Here is a 15,136-nt window from a genome sequence, read left to right as displayed (position 1 = left end):
CCCACAGGCAAACGTCTGAATTTCTTTGTGGCACTTAAAATACCCTGCCCACCTGTCTACCATCCTCCTGCACTCGTTTCATGATTCTTCACCTCTACTTGCAAAGTTTGAACTTGCAGCATTTTCTATGTTGTCATTGAAGGTTCTGGAACACTTTCTCTCCTCTGTGTCTGTTTCTTCCTTCAGCTAATTTGCATCACTGCTTGGCTAGTTTCCAAATACTTTGCTGTATTCATCCTCTCCGTGGTCACCATTCCCCTGTATAGATAGTGATCAAATTTGGCCTAAAACGCTATCATTACACCATATCCTGTCTTTCTCTCGCCCCAAACCAAACTCTTACACCACAGATCCTAGAGTCTTGCAACACCTTCTTTTAACTCTCACCCACCATCACTGCCCCAAGCTCTGGCCTTTCCATGCTGCACCGATTACTGGCGATCCCACCTGTGGCTCACTTTGCCTGGGATCTGCCCCTGTCACACCTGGAGAGCACTAGGGCGCCAGCTGGGATGGATGCCACTGCAAGATTTCCCCTTGGACAATCTGGCCTGTGGTACCAGGTGGGCCCTTCAGGGGCATCTGGTCTCCTCATGGGCGAGACCCTCTCTTCCTGAGTTGGAGCTTTTTCACCTGTAGGTTGCTGAGAAGGAAAGAAAACTCTGTAGTACTTTTTGAAGTTTTCTTCCTGCTCACCAGGAAGAGCCAAATATGCATGTGGGTTGACAACCAACCCTCCTCTCAGACTAGCTGACCCTTCCTCAGACATCAGGGCCGTCTTCCCAGGTACCCAAGGTCTCGGAAACCCTGATCCTCCAAACAGGGTGGTTCTCTTGGTCATGGGGAGGAAACTGTCACCCCACCACGTCCCTGCTCTCCTCCAGGACGTGCGTGACATCCTCATCCTTGCTTTCTGGCCTCCAGTATCTGGGACGAGTTGGCACGGGTGACCCTCGGGCCAGGACATCCAGGAGGCATAACAGTAACTAGGGCTGTTGCAGGAGAGGGGGCAGGTCCGGGACGATGCTGGGCCTGTGGCCTAAACCTCCAGGGCCAGAATTCAGAAAGCCATGAGTGGTGGCGAAGCAGGGTGCAGGAAAAAGGCAACCTACGATCTTGCTCTTCAAGTTGCGGCCTCTCCTGGGAGCTTGTTGGAAATGTAGAGTCTCAGGCCACAGGCCTGCTGACTCTTTCTGGGCTCCCGTGGTGAGCTCTCGTGCATCTTCACATTGCCTTGGCCTCCGTGGACCTCACAGTGGGGCCCACTGGGACCCGTGCCCCTCCTCCTGCCCTCAGTTGGGCGTGCCCTGGCAGGGCCCTCCGGACCAGGAAACATGCAACTGAAGCCCCAGCAGGAGCAGCCCCAGTTGGTTATGGCCAACATTCTGGGGTTGCCACTCTCGTCCCCCTTGGTGAAATTCAAGGCTTTCAGACTCCATAGTCACCGAGCTTACTGCTTTTGGGAAACACCTGACGGCGGTCTCCCTCGGTGGCACGGCACTGTGAATCTGAGGTTTTTTTATAGGTGGGTCCAAATCCACTCTCTGCCCCGCAGGCAGTCACCACACCCTCTCCAGTCTGGGCGTGGGGGAGGGGTGCCCCCGACACACCCCTCAGCATCCCACCAACCCCCCGCCAGGTGGGGCGGGAAAGCCATGAGGTACAGGTGTAGGAGGAAAAACGGGAGAAAGAGGAAGACAGCGGCCTCTGCCTGTCTTGCTTAGGGTTCTGGGTACAGACGCTCCAGGCTCAGAGGGAATTTACCCTCCTGTGGAGGAAACAGTTGGAATTCCCATAAACTCTGGGAGCCCGAGTTTACTCAAGCGTAGAATGACGATGCTGGACTCCATGACCCCCCAGTGCCCTTCCAGCCTGCACACCCACCCTACACATCCCAGCGTCCTCCTGCTTGGCAGTGCTCCCTGCTGGGGTGCGGGCTTTGGGTTGGCTCTTTCCAGGCCCTAGGACCTCATCCCAAGGATGATCATTAATACCACAGAGGTAAGATGCAAAAGCTTTGAACATAAAAGTCTGATATAGAACTTAGTGCCTGACCAAGGCAGCATCCCAAGTCAGTGGTGTGGGGACAATCGGAAAGACACCTGAGAACAACTAAAATTGAATCCAAACCTCACACGACGGCCGCTTCAAGGACAGGACTCGGGAGACCAGTGCTTCTGAACCGTCTCTGCACATCAGGACCACTGGGGGCTCATGCTGAGGTGACGCCCACAGCGGTTCTGGGAAGGCTAGTGGGGCTCTGATGGGTCTGCCGCGGGTCAGGAGCCCCAGCGTACTCTGCCCTCCCTGGACAGGCTCCACACGGGCAGAAGCTGCCCTTTGTGGGTTCCACTCAGTGACACAAGGACGGTCACTGAGCTGCTCAGCCAGGGTGGGGACAGCCGAGGGTCAGAACTGCACACAGCTGGGTGGTGACAGCCGGGCCTGGCCGCGAGCAGAGATGATGCTGGAACATGGTGACCCGAGCTCTGCACTCAGGCAGACTTCATCCTTCCCCAGGCTTCAGGCTGAAATATCAAAAGGGGTCTAAAGAGGAGGAAAGAGAAGGAGGAAAGGAAACTAGCCGTCGTCTGAGCTCTCCTTGGGGTCCAGTTCAGACCCCAGGGACCTCACTCCTTGTACTTGGCATGGGGCCTCTCTTGCTCTTTGCTTTTGCCAGTAGAGATCAGAGATGGGGTCCCTCAGTGGTGCAATTCTACAAAATACAATGCTAAGGCTCTTTTTAAAACCGTTTTAAATATTTGTGGACACCAGGCAATGCTCATAATGGTAAGTGAAAAAATCAGGTTGTATGACCCAAATGTGTAGAGAAAAACATGAAAAGGCACTCACACAGAAGTCCAGAGGCCACTCGTAGTGTAAAGCAGAGCTGGCCCCTCCCTTGTCAAGGCTTCTGAGGCCCTCGCATCCCTGTCACAGCCTTTATGCTCTGTCATCCCTCTAGGTCACGTGTCTGGCCTTCCCCCGAGACTCAGCTTCTCGAGCCTTCCAATTAACACAGAGTCCAGCGTAAGTGGGCGTTCAATAAATGTTTGCAAATGATAAATGCAGATAAATGATGGAAGGAAGGGAGGAAGGAAGGAAGGGGGGGAACATCAAAATGCTGTTAAGGGTATTATTATCTGGATAACTTGTTTTATCTTCTTTATAATTAACTATCTGTCTTCCAAAATGTCACCCATGAAAACATCGCTTTTATAATAAATCCATTTTTAATCAAAATTCTGCTACTTAAATCAGTCTGAAATGTTTTCTCATAACTTCCAGTCCTATTTTTAAGTGAATCCAGAAGACACCGACTAGATCATGTCTCTATAATGGTCACACCTTCCAGAGCCGATACTGGACACGTGATCTGACAAGTCCCCAAATACTCGCAAAAGAACGGGAACCGGGTCTTTGGAATCGGGGTGCCCCCAGCTAAGGAACATCTAGTCTTTCACCGAGGGAGGAAGGCAGTAACACTGGGGGGTGTGGGATCCATTTGGACAGTGCTGTCCCTTTGGACCCCAAAGTTGGCCCCTCTGAAGTGCCCATGAAAAGAACAAAAAGAAGGAGGCATTAGAGAAAGGAAGTCATCCCACCCAGGTCCGATATTCCTTCCAGCCCAACTTTGCTTCCCCGAGACCCAACTCACTCTGCTTTTAAGAAACGGAACTTGTCTTCGCAGAGGAGGAGCTGGATTATGCAGGTAGAGGAAGGCCCCCTGCAGCCTCGTCTCCGCATCCCACCCTCCTTTCTCCCCTCTGCCTGGGACCCCACTCTCCCCAGCACCGGTCACCACACACAACAGGGGACCTCTAGCCCCCCTACCACCACCAGCTCTCTCTGCACCTCTGGAATCCCACAGAACTTTGTCACTCTGGCAGGACTTAGAGGCAGAGGGGCCTGGGTGGGACCTGGCCCCTGAGCTCGATCCGAGCCCCAGCACTGAGGCGCCGAGGGCTTCGGACCCGGGCCGGCCCCAGGCCCAGTACCTCCCCCGGGCCCCCCGCTCTGCCCTCCTCTGAGCCTCGGGCCCACATCCCTGATCAAAAGAAGGCACCTTGCTGGCCTCCATCTCAGAAAACCTCCAAACTGATGCATACACAGCTCACGCCAGAAGGGTTTTTTATTTAAGAGCCTCTAGTGCCAAAGCTGTGGCATCTGGAAGGTCATTCTTGGTGGCCGCCTCTGCCAGGCCCTGTGACGAGCACCTGGCAGACAGAGGCCGGCGTTCATGCGTCAGGCAGAAGAATCCAGCTTCTCCGCAGATGGTTCAGACGCGGTTGTCGGAAAGGCAAGTGTGAGCCACGGTTCCAGTTCAAAGGTCCGGACAGCGCACAGCTGCTAGGTGGCCCATCCTGTTTAGTCACCACCCAGGCCCATGAGGACACGGTGGAGGGTAGAGATAAAGCAGGCCCACCCCTCTGGCAAACAGGGCGGAGAAAGGGAGAAGGAAAGTCAACAAAAGAAGCAAAATCACGGGAGGGAGCCGAGGAGCAACAGGGCCACTGTCCTCAGAGTGGCCGCCCCTCTCTTCTGCAGAGGCCGAAGTGCCACCCTGATGGGCCAGGGCTGCAGAGCACCCATGCCCAGCGGGCTTTGGGAAGTAGGGGACCCCAAAGCAGGGCAGCCCCTTCTCAGGAAACCACAAAATCTGAAAATAGGGGCGAGTAGGGAAAGGCCAGAGTTTTCATCCCAAGCAGTGAAGCAGACAATAAACAGGCAAATTTGCAAACCCTGCAGAATGCCAGAAAAGAGGAGATGATAAAAAAAATTACAAAACACCTTTCCAGAGAGAACAGAGTAGCCGGCCCCCAAAGGCGCTGCTAGGAGACTTTAGCAGAAGGATATCCGTTGCAGCAAATAACCCGGGGGAAACAGTGAAATGGGAGGCCTCTATCATCCTGAGAAGTCAGCCCGGAGGCCCTGCTTCCAGCAAGTGTCGGGCACTCGAGCTGCAAGAGAAGCCACCACCCAAACCCACCTGCGGGAGGGGCCTTCCTGCAGTAACCTCCTGGGTCCAGGTGGGTTCCTAGGCCAGTCTGGCCTGGACCAACTGCAAACGTAGTCTCTGGCAGTGGGCTTTTTTCAGCCAACCAAATCACCATTCAGTTAAATTATCACAGTGATTTTTTTTAAATTCCATTTCTAAGACCAACAATGTAGAACGGTGACAGGGCAGAGAAACACACAATGGATGTTACTAAGCAAAGGCTGCCAAACACTTTCTTTTCTTTTTAGAGATGGAGAAATTATCTCACATGTACGTACACACACACACATGCACACACACACACACATGCACACACACAGGTCTAGGTTTCTCCCTGATATTGAGAATTCTTTGTGAGCTAGCCATGCCTAATTCTGCTGAACCCTTTCGAAAAAGGAAAAGAAAAGGAGCCACAGGACGTGTTTACATCTGCTACGAGCTGAGCAGCTCCGAGCCCTTGCACTCTGAACTTTCACGCGGCCACCACCAACGAAAGGCCAGAACTCGACCAAGCCCAGAAAGACCGCAAAGGGTCAGACATCTAAAAGTTCGTAGATCCAGGAGAGCAGACGGTCAGAAACCCTAAATATGCCGCTGAATATCCTTTAGGCTTTTTTTAGGTTCTTGATAACTTCTGATCTCTTTTACTTTTGTCGGCAGTTGCTTTAAAATTATTTTTTAAATCAGCATGTTTCCCCTTGCCCCTTAGCAAGGCAAAAGCCTTCTTGAGGAGGGAATAAAGGGTGACATTTTAAAGGGGCGTCCAGAGGGTGGTGTCTCCTGCAGTGACATTTGGAGCCGACATTCTACACACAACTGTGCCAGAGTTTCATAAATAATGTTTGTTTTGGTTTCAACACCTCGGACGGGACAGCTTCCAGATCCTTCACACCCCCCAGCTTCAGCCGACCAGCCACAGGATGCCAACACGCTGGAGAACAGGTTTTACCTAAAAGAAGAAGAACAAGTCAGTGGCCTCTGGCAGAGCCGCACACCCATTGTGACCCCTCCCTAACCACGACCATCCTCCAGGCCACGCCGTCGTCCTAGCAGGGCAGTTGACACCCCTCCCCGTGCCCCTCCAGCAGCGCCTCCATCTCTCTCACCCCCATCTCTATTCCTGCCACACAAGCTGCCTTTTCAGTCCTTGAAAACGCCACCCTCCTCAACCCCAGGACCTTTGAACGTGCTGCCTGGAACGCACACCCACTCCTCCAGGTAACGCCTTCCCTTCCCTCAGCTCCCAGCTCAGGATCCTTTCCTAGGTCCCCACACAGACCCCTAGTACACCACCTCTCTTACCCTTGTGATCCTCCTTCCTAGCACTTCGGTGGGTGTTTACACCGGGGCTCGGCAAACCTTCCCTGTAGAAGTCCAGAGAGTACTAAATATTTTTGACTTTGCAGGTCCTCTAGTTTTTGTGGCAACTGCTCAACCCTGCTGCTGGAAATGCTTGGCATGGCTGTGTTCCAATAAAACTTTATTTGTGGAAACTGAGGTTTGAATTGCCTTTAATTTTTACATGTCATGAAATATTATTCTTCTTTTGATTCTTTTTCAACCATCAAAAGTGTAAAAATCATTCTTGGCTCAGGAGCCATACAAAAATAGGCAGTGGGCTGATCTGGCCCAGGGCCCTTAGCCTGCTGGCCCCTGGTTTATGGTTTATGTAATTATCTGATTCGTGTCTGTCTCTTGCTTAGACTGGGAGCTCCCTGCAGGTGAGACCCTTGTCGGAGCTTGTTCACATTTAAACCCCAGCACCAAGCACAGTGTCAGACAATTGTAGGGGGTGTAAGAAATATTTGTACAATGAGTGAAAGTTGAAAAACTAAATCTATTCAAGACATCATCCAAAGGGACTTAGAAAAGGAGGGAAAATCTGAGAGGTCCCCAGCATCTATTAATGTTTGAACATGGGCATTACATAATCACATGGAAAAACAGTGGGGACTTAATAGAACTTATAAAATAATAAACTGCTTTTCATAACGTTATATGATCCCAAATATAAATATCAGGTAACTAATTACTGAAAGATATGGACATCCTATTTTTAGGAAATACACACTTAAGTACTGGGGGGAAAGGGACATGATAGACGTAACTTACGTTCAGAAAATGGTTCAGAAAAAAAAATCTGAACACACACACAGAGCCATCATAAGGCAAATGAGGCAAAATTTTAAAATAGGAAAATCTAGGTAAAGGGTATCCGGGTGTTGTCTCTACTGTTTTTGTTTTGCAACTTTTAAGTTTGAAATTATTTCCAAATTAAAAAAAAATAGACATGGGTATCCTCATATTGACCACTAGGGTCCCCTGTTCAACAGATTAGAGGAAGAAAAAGATAAATCCCCACGGCCATGTCCACGCTGTGAAGGCTGGCTTTCTTGGCTCACCCACATGCCCCCTCCTCTGGGCTAGGAAGAGGGGGGCTCATCCCCGCTTACTGACATCCACGGAGCCCAGACACCCCCACTCTACAGATGCAGCCTGAGGACCTCAAATGTTAAGACTCCCAGCGGCCTTGACCTCACAGTCAGGCCTTCCCCTGCATCCTGCTGCAAGTTCAATGTCGAGCATGAGGGGTCGGGGCCAGGGGACTGGAGACGGAGCAGCAAAGCTTTCAAAAATCAAGAATCGGACCAGAGTAAAGGGACCCGATTCCCAAGAGCTACCCAGAGCAGGTGTGCATATGAACAAAAGCAGACTACCGTGAGCCTGCTGAATCTGGAAAAAGCAGACCGTCAGAATTCGCAGAGATGTGAACTTTACATACCGCCAACGCGCTGAAAATTCACCTTCGCAGGTGTCCCAAGATTGTTATTTTGTTGAACTGCATCTTCCGGATGCCCCAAGGGCACACCCCGGGATGCTCTGCCAGCTTCCCTGCCTGCACCCCATTCCCCCTGTGTGCAGCTGTTGACTCCTTGTGCTTATAGGAATAAACGCGCGCGCGCGCACACACACACACACACACACACACACACACACACACAGTGGGTAGAGACGGAGCAGGAGGAGGGGAGCCCACCACGAGCCATCAAGCACATCTCATTCCTCAGGCTCCCTCCTCAGCAGAACTAAATCTCCAGGGCTGCTCCTGGAAAAAGAAAACAGACCCGCTCGCCCGCCCCACGGGGAGCAGCTGCTCTGGGCGCGTGCCAGCACCTCGGAGGTCACCAGCTCTGGATCTCAAGTCTGAGCAGTGTGCTTGGCTGCCCTTCAGACTCTCTGGTGTGACTGTGACTCGGGAAGCTCTGGGGAAAACCGACAGGGGGACTGGGGTGAGGAGGCAGGTTGTAAAGTCCCGGCTCTCTTCTTTTCATCCCACTGTTCCCCTGAGGCCATGAAGCTTTGGGGCTCTCCCCTGGGGAGGGTCCTGGGGGGACAGGCTCATAGCTGCAGCTCACCCGGTTAGCCCTACACCCGCTCAAACTGGCACCTGTCGACATGCTATTACTTCTTCCTCGAATGCCCTCACACCTCCCTGCCCGTCGATCTGCTCCTGGCTCGCTCCCTGCTCCTTCCAAACCCCCTGTAAGCTTCATCTCCTCTGGGAAGAGGTGCCAGGGTGATGTGCCCCTGCTGGCTGCCCACAGCACCCTGTTCTTTCCTCCCTGTGGCGTTTACCAGGTCCTCTTATAAGAGTCCGTGTTCCTGGACTCCCCACCTCAGTACAAGCTCCCCAAGGGCAGGGCCAGGCTTACCCGTCCTGCACTCGCAGTGAGCTGGGCGCACGCAGAAGGTGACAAGCAGAGATTTCTGCGAGGGCTCTCTGGGCCCTTTCCCTCCTCCAGAACAGCCAAACTGCTATTGACATCCCTGCTTTGTCACTAAGATTAACCAGAAAGGTGGTCCATGCAGACCCCGCTCCCACACTCCCTGGAAACTCCAGGTGAAGTAAAGGCACGTTTAGGTGCCATGACCCATGCTTATTCCCTTCAGATTTGCAACTGTCCTGTACAGCGACATTGGGTTACAACCATCCCAGAGAAGGAGAGGGACATGCCCCAACCTGTCCCTGTCCCATGTTTTACAAGAAGTTTGTCTGTCGGCAGAAAGAGACTTCCACACGGGAGCACCTGTCCTGCACACTGGCAGCTGACCCCTCGGTGCAGCAGACAGGGACACCTCAGGAAGATGGCACAGAAGCCACGGAATGGAGAAGCCGAGGGAGGAAGCCGGGCCACGTGTGTGAGTTCTCCTGAGACAGACAGACGTGAGGACCACACCACCAGGTGCCGGGGGGCCCTCGGCAGTCTTCCCACTTTCATCCCAGGACATCGAACACAAAAAAAGAACAACTGAATAACATGGCTAGCTTTTACAAAAGCACTGCTAGTTAGGATTATTTGTGTGTTTTCCTTTTTTTCCCCCTTTTCTTTGCCTGATCCTTACACAGCACTATAAACTGTGTGTCCATGTAGGCAGGAAACTAAGTCAGATTCACTTAAACATGGATGGACCTAGAGCTTATCATACTAAGTGAAGTAAGTCGGAAAGAGAAAGACAAATACCGTGTGATATCACTTGTATGTGGAATCTAAAAAATGATACAAATGAATTTATTTACAAAACAGAAATAGACCCACAGACATAGAAAACAAACTTATGGTTACCAGAGGGGAAAAGGTGGGGAGGGATAAATTAGGAGTTTGGGATTAACATATACACACTACTATATATCAATATAAAATAGTTAGCCAACAAGGACCTACTGTATAGCACAGGGAACTATACTCAATATTTTGTAATAACCTATAAGGGAAAAGAATCTGAAAAAGAACAGATATATATATATATGTGTGTAACTGAATCACTTTGCTGTACACCTGAAACTAACACAACATTGTAAATCAACTATACTTCAATGAAAAACAGAATCACCTAGCAGTAAATTTTCATCGCCACACAAATTCCTGTTTGCATAGTCTCCCTCCTCATAGATATAAAACTCAAATAGTTTTAAGGTGCACGATGCCTTAGCTGAGAACTGCCCCCAGAATGCCAATATTGGTTTTCAGAGAAACAAAAATGCCTCAGGAGATGCCCATTTATATATAACACATAAGCTCGGCATTCTACAAAGCAAGAGGGCTGGCAGAGAGTTATTCAAACTGCTTTGGGGATGGCCTCTGATGCCGTTTCAGGTCCAGGGAGGATGCTGCAGCCACCCTGGGGAGACTGCAGGTCACCAGGTCCCCTCTGATTCCTTCCAGGCCCCAGAAGCTCAGGGTACCCGTTGCCTCTGCAGCGGTCCCCACGCTGACGCTCCTAGCAGCCTCACTCCTCGTCCTCAGGTGATGAGGGAGCGTGGGACGGGCCTAAGGGCCCTCCGAGCTCAAGGATTCTAGAAGTCACTGCCCTGAGTGTGCTTAGCAGGGCCTTAGCTTTGTCTCTGCCATAGGGTGGCCATGGGGACCCTGACCTCGGGCCTCAGTCTAGGATAAGCAAGTCAAGTCCGTTTTCTCCCTCTCCCACCACAGCCTCCAGGGGCCGCTGGCTGCAAACAGCCACCAAACGCCTTTTGTTCTAAAGCCAAGATACCAGGCACAGCCCCCAGAGGTGCGGGGGACATCTCATCCGTTTCTAATTATATTCCCTCCGGAAGCCCTATCCACAAGAGGGTGGGAGTCAGGCATTTCTGGGGCACACATCTGCACCCCACGGGCCACGTCTTTTCCAAACCTAAGAAGCAGGGGCACCAAGCCCACCCTCCCTCCCGGCGCCTGGAGACCAGGAGTGGCAGGAGCTGCGTGTTCTCCCAGCAGCACACCTTTGGGCTGCGCTTGTCACGGCTTCTGGTGCCACCTACCAGACAAACAGCAGGAAGAGCGGCATCTGCCTCGCCTCAGGGGACACCTGGAGGGTGCCACAGAAGGCTCCGGTGATAAACCAGGGAGGCCCAGAGGTCCACGACATCAGCCACATCTGCACGCTAGGCCAACCAAGCTCAAAACACATGCAGCCAGGATGCACACGCCTTCTGAAATACGGAACCATTTCAAAACCCCAGGGGTCTCTGTACTCCATTTAGCCATCATTTCTCTCTTCCAATTAGCCTTTTTAAGTACAGAGTTGGAAACTCACTTCCACAGACTCTTTTCCCTCCCCACATCTGGCCCTAAACATCGGAGGCCTTACCTCATGCGTTGTGACATCCCAGTGGCGTGGGAGCCTGGGAGGAGGGCTGCCCACGGAAGCCTTGCCCTGCCTGCCTTCTCTCCACCCTACTTCCTGCCTGGCTGATGCTCACGGGCTCTAAGGCAGGAGATGTTATCAGAGAGCTGCACGTGTAATACAAGGCAGGTTACGGCCTTACTGCCCGGGCGCCAAAAACGTGACTTCCCTCTTTGCACTCACTCATAAAACCACCCAAGGCCATGATTCAGCCACATCTGATTTAAATGTAGTCTGTCTCCCAGGGGGAACCAAAAAATTTACTTGAGCCATCTCTAAACAGGAAAGACGAGGACCTGTGAACAGATTATCATGTGCAGACAGAGCAGTTCTCAAAAACGCTAAAGCCAACATAAAATTGGCCTTAAAATTCTTGTTCTTTCAAATGTATTGACCTGAAAAGTCGTTTGTGATATGCTGTTCGGGTGGGAAAATGTTCCAAAGCAGCACGTGTAACATGGTCCTATTTCTGTAAAAAAGAAAATTCCACGGGTACGTACTCACACACACTCTAGTGGTTATCGTTAAGTAGTGAGATTAAAGGTGATTTTATTTTCCCTTTTTCTTATCCGTAATTTCTATACCATATATTACATTTGTAATAAAAGCTATGACCTGGTCTTTTTAAATGGTCAATCATCTTTGGTCCCGAGGACTAGAGTGGTTTTGTGTCCAGTGACTCACCCCCAAGTTCACTCACATCCTCACAAACAGCACCAACTTCTCACATGAACCACTTGAAGTCCGTCCTTTACAACAAACAGGGAAGCAGGATAGCGCCTGGCAGTGATAAGGAAAGCCTGTGGAAGGCAGCTGAAGTAGATAAGATTACAGAATAAATGCTTACACCAGAAAAGGAGGATGAAAATGAAGGCGCTAAATATGCAATGGAAGAAGTTAGAAAAAAAGAACGCACTCAAAGAAAGCTTAAGGAAGAAGAGCAGAAATCAACCAAAATTGAAAATGCTAATATAATAGCGAGGATCAAATAAACCAAAAGTTGGCTCTCTGTATAGATGAATAAAATTAAACGTCCAGCAAGACTGATCAAGAAATAGGAGAAAAGGCAAACAGAATCAATATTAAGAATGAAAAGGGGACCACAACTACACATTTGACAAAGAATAAAAAGATGATAAAAAGAGAATGTTGTGAATAACCTTAGGACAATACATTTGAAAACTTACACGACATGGACAGAATCCCAGAAACATACAACCCATCCAAACTGACCCAAGAAGAAATAAAGACTAAATAGTCCTATGACTATTCAAAGAATTGGACATCAATAGTGTTTTCCAATCTTCAAACAAAGAAAGCATCAAGGTCCAGCCAGTTTTAGCATATTCTACTAAACATTTAGGAAACAAATAATTCTAATCTGATACTAACTATTCCAGAGGAAAGGAAAATAAGGAACAGACCTAACTTGTTTTATAAAGCTAGTAAAACTTCTACCAAAGCCTGACAAGGAGATTACAAAACAGGAAAATGACAAACCAATCTCAGTCACTAAGAGAAACAAGAAAGTCCTAAGCAAAATATCAGCAAACTGAACGTAGCAATGTGAATAAAAAGGTAACATGACCATGACCAAGCTCCTTTATCTCAGGAATGCAAAGTTGGTTTAATATTAGAAAAAAAATCAGTGAATATAAGTTCACCACCTTAACAGATTAAAGGAGAAAGTATAATATTCTCAACAGAGCTAGAAAAAGAATTTAATAAAATTTGACATTAGCAAACTAGGAATAGAGGGAAGCTTCCTGGGGAAAAAAAATCTACAAAACCCTACAGCAAACACTGCTCTTAGTGTCAATATTGAAAGCACACCCTTTAAGATCAAAAACAAGACAGGATGCCTATTATCATCACTTCTATTTAACAATGACTTAGAGGCCAAAAGTGAGTATAAAAAGGCTTAAAAAGAGAGAGAGATAAAATGTTGAAGGACCTGGGGGGAAGGGAGGCAGTCTTATTAGTCTCAAGTGATATATCTACATAGAAAACTCAAAAGATCCACATTTACACTACTAGAATTCATAAGAGTTTAATGAGGTTACTGGATTTTTTTAAATCAATATTTTTTAAAAATCAACTGCATTTCTAGACACCATGAACAGAAAGTAAGAAAGTGATATTTTTTTAAAAAAAGAGATCAGATTGAGGTCATGAGTCATGTGGCAGTGGCTTGCAGAGGAACCTGTCTTTGAAGCTGTCCCCAAAGTGACAGCAGAGAGAAGCCAGCAGCCCCAGAAGCAGAAACCCGGGAGTGGAGACTGATCCTGTGGGATACAGGGGTCATTACCGTGGATGATCTGGGATGAAAGACTAATATGAATGGACTTGCTGAGTCCTGAGTTTCTGCCCAGAATCGGGGTGGAGGAGAGGCATGGAGGTGCCTGGGGGACCTTAAGTGATTCCTGTATTAAAAATTACCACGTGTGAAAGGGTCCCATGCTATCGCTGTGTCACATAGAGATAGAGGGCCCATTATTACAGTGGCCAACAAAAATGCTCCAGAGCATTGCAACAGACCAGGGAGCAAGCTCGGACTCTCAAACAGCAAAAGTATTACCTGCTACCTTAACACCTACCAGGTAGTTCCATGTAATCATTTGCCTTTGGAAACAAAATTACTATGCTGATGAGATATCTGCACCCCAAGGTTCACAGCAGCATCATTTACAAGAGCGAAGACATGGAAACAGCCTACGTGTCCAACAACAGATGAATCAATAAAGAAAATGTGAAATACACACACACACAGACACACACACAATGGAATACTAGTCAGCATAAAACAGCAGGGAATCCTGCCACTTACAATACCATGGGTGGACCACAAGGGCATCATGTTAAATGAAATAAGTCAGGCTGAGAAAGACAAATACTGTACGATCTCACTTATACGTGGAATCTAGAAAAACCAAACTCATAGAAAAAGAGATCAGATTTGCAGTTATCAGAGGCAGGGGGTTGGGGATGGAGGAATTGGGTGAAGGTGGTCAAAAGGTACAAACTTCCAGTTACAAGGTGAATACCTCCCGGGGCTGTAATGTACAACATGATGACTACAGGTTAACACTGCTGTATGATAGATCTGAAAGCTGCTAAGAGAGTAGATCCTATTAAGTTCTCATCACAAGGTAAAAAAAAAAATGTTTTTGTAACTATGTGAGGTGCTAGATGCCAACTAAACTTACTGTGGTGATCATTTCACAATATATGTATGTCATTATGCTGTATACCTTCAACTTATACTGTGCTGTATGTCAATTATATCTCAATAAAACTGAAAAGAAAAAGTTTTAATTTTGAAATCGTTTGCCTCTGATGGTGAGTTTCACAGGCAGGAGCGACGCCAGTAGAGCGCTAACTGTTCCTAGGAAAGGAACTTGATCCATTATTTGAAGAACTGAGACTCGTTGTGGAAGGTTCTTAATCTGCCAGTGGTTTCAATACTTTCCTCCTCTTTGTGACACCAGACACGACCTCCACCAGCAGCCTTTGAACCACAATAATATTTGTATCCAGATTCTCTAGAGGGGCCCCTTTTCCAGCTTATACTCAAGAAAGAGTCAACAGTTAGACTTTCTGGACAGACAGGGATATTTCTTTGCTTAGGGTCTTTTCTTATGTAGTTGGGTCTGAGGCTACCACGAAAATGGTGCCATCTATCCTAGCCCCCGTGGAGTTGGCTCACACACCAAATATGGATGAGATCCCATCCCACGGCTCAAAATCAAAACAGTCCGTTGATCCACTTAAGCCATCAAGGGCTCCCTATCGTACAGGAACCCCAGGCCTGCAGGATGCAGCTGAGCCTTTCCATTGTGACTCATAATGAGGACATCGTGGTCTTCACATTTTGTTTCATTTCTGTGCCTTGAATGTGAGACCGATAAAACGGCTTAGCAATAAAATCAGTATAATCACTTTCTTATGTAC

General features: G+C 48.8%; 1 protein-coding gene across 1 annotated transcript in view; it reads right to left on the bottom strand.

The window, feature by feature from the left end:
• Window positions 1–4,121: 4,121 nt before the first annotated feature.
• FAM174B (family with sequence similarity 174 member B) overlaps window positions 4,122–15,136 on the bottom strand; it is a 31,643-nt gene continuing 20,628 nt past the window's right edge. Inside the window, exon 3 of the mRNA XM_068537541.1 lies at window positions 4,122–5,948. Within this exon, the coding sequence (XP_068393642.1) occupies window positions 5,945–5,948 (4 nt within the window). The 3' untranslated portion in view covers window positions 4,122–5,944. The remainder of the gene's footprint in view (window positions 5,949–15,136) is intronic.

Source organism: Eschrichtius robustus, chromosome 1, assembly GCF_028021215.1.
Source record: "Eschrichtius robustus isolate mEscRob2 chromosome 1, mEscRob2.pri, whole genome shotgun sequence".
Lineage (NCBI taxonomy): Eukaryota > Metazoa > Chordata > Mammalia > Artiodactyla > Eschrichtiidae > Eschrichtius > Eschrichtius robustus.
Note: the sequence above shows the minus strand (reverse complement) of the source record. Positions and strands in the feature narration are given on the sequence as shown.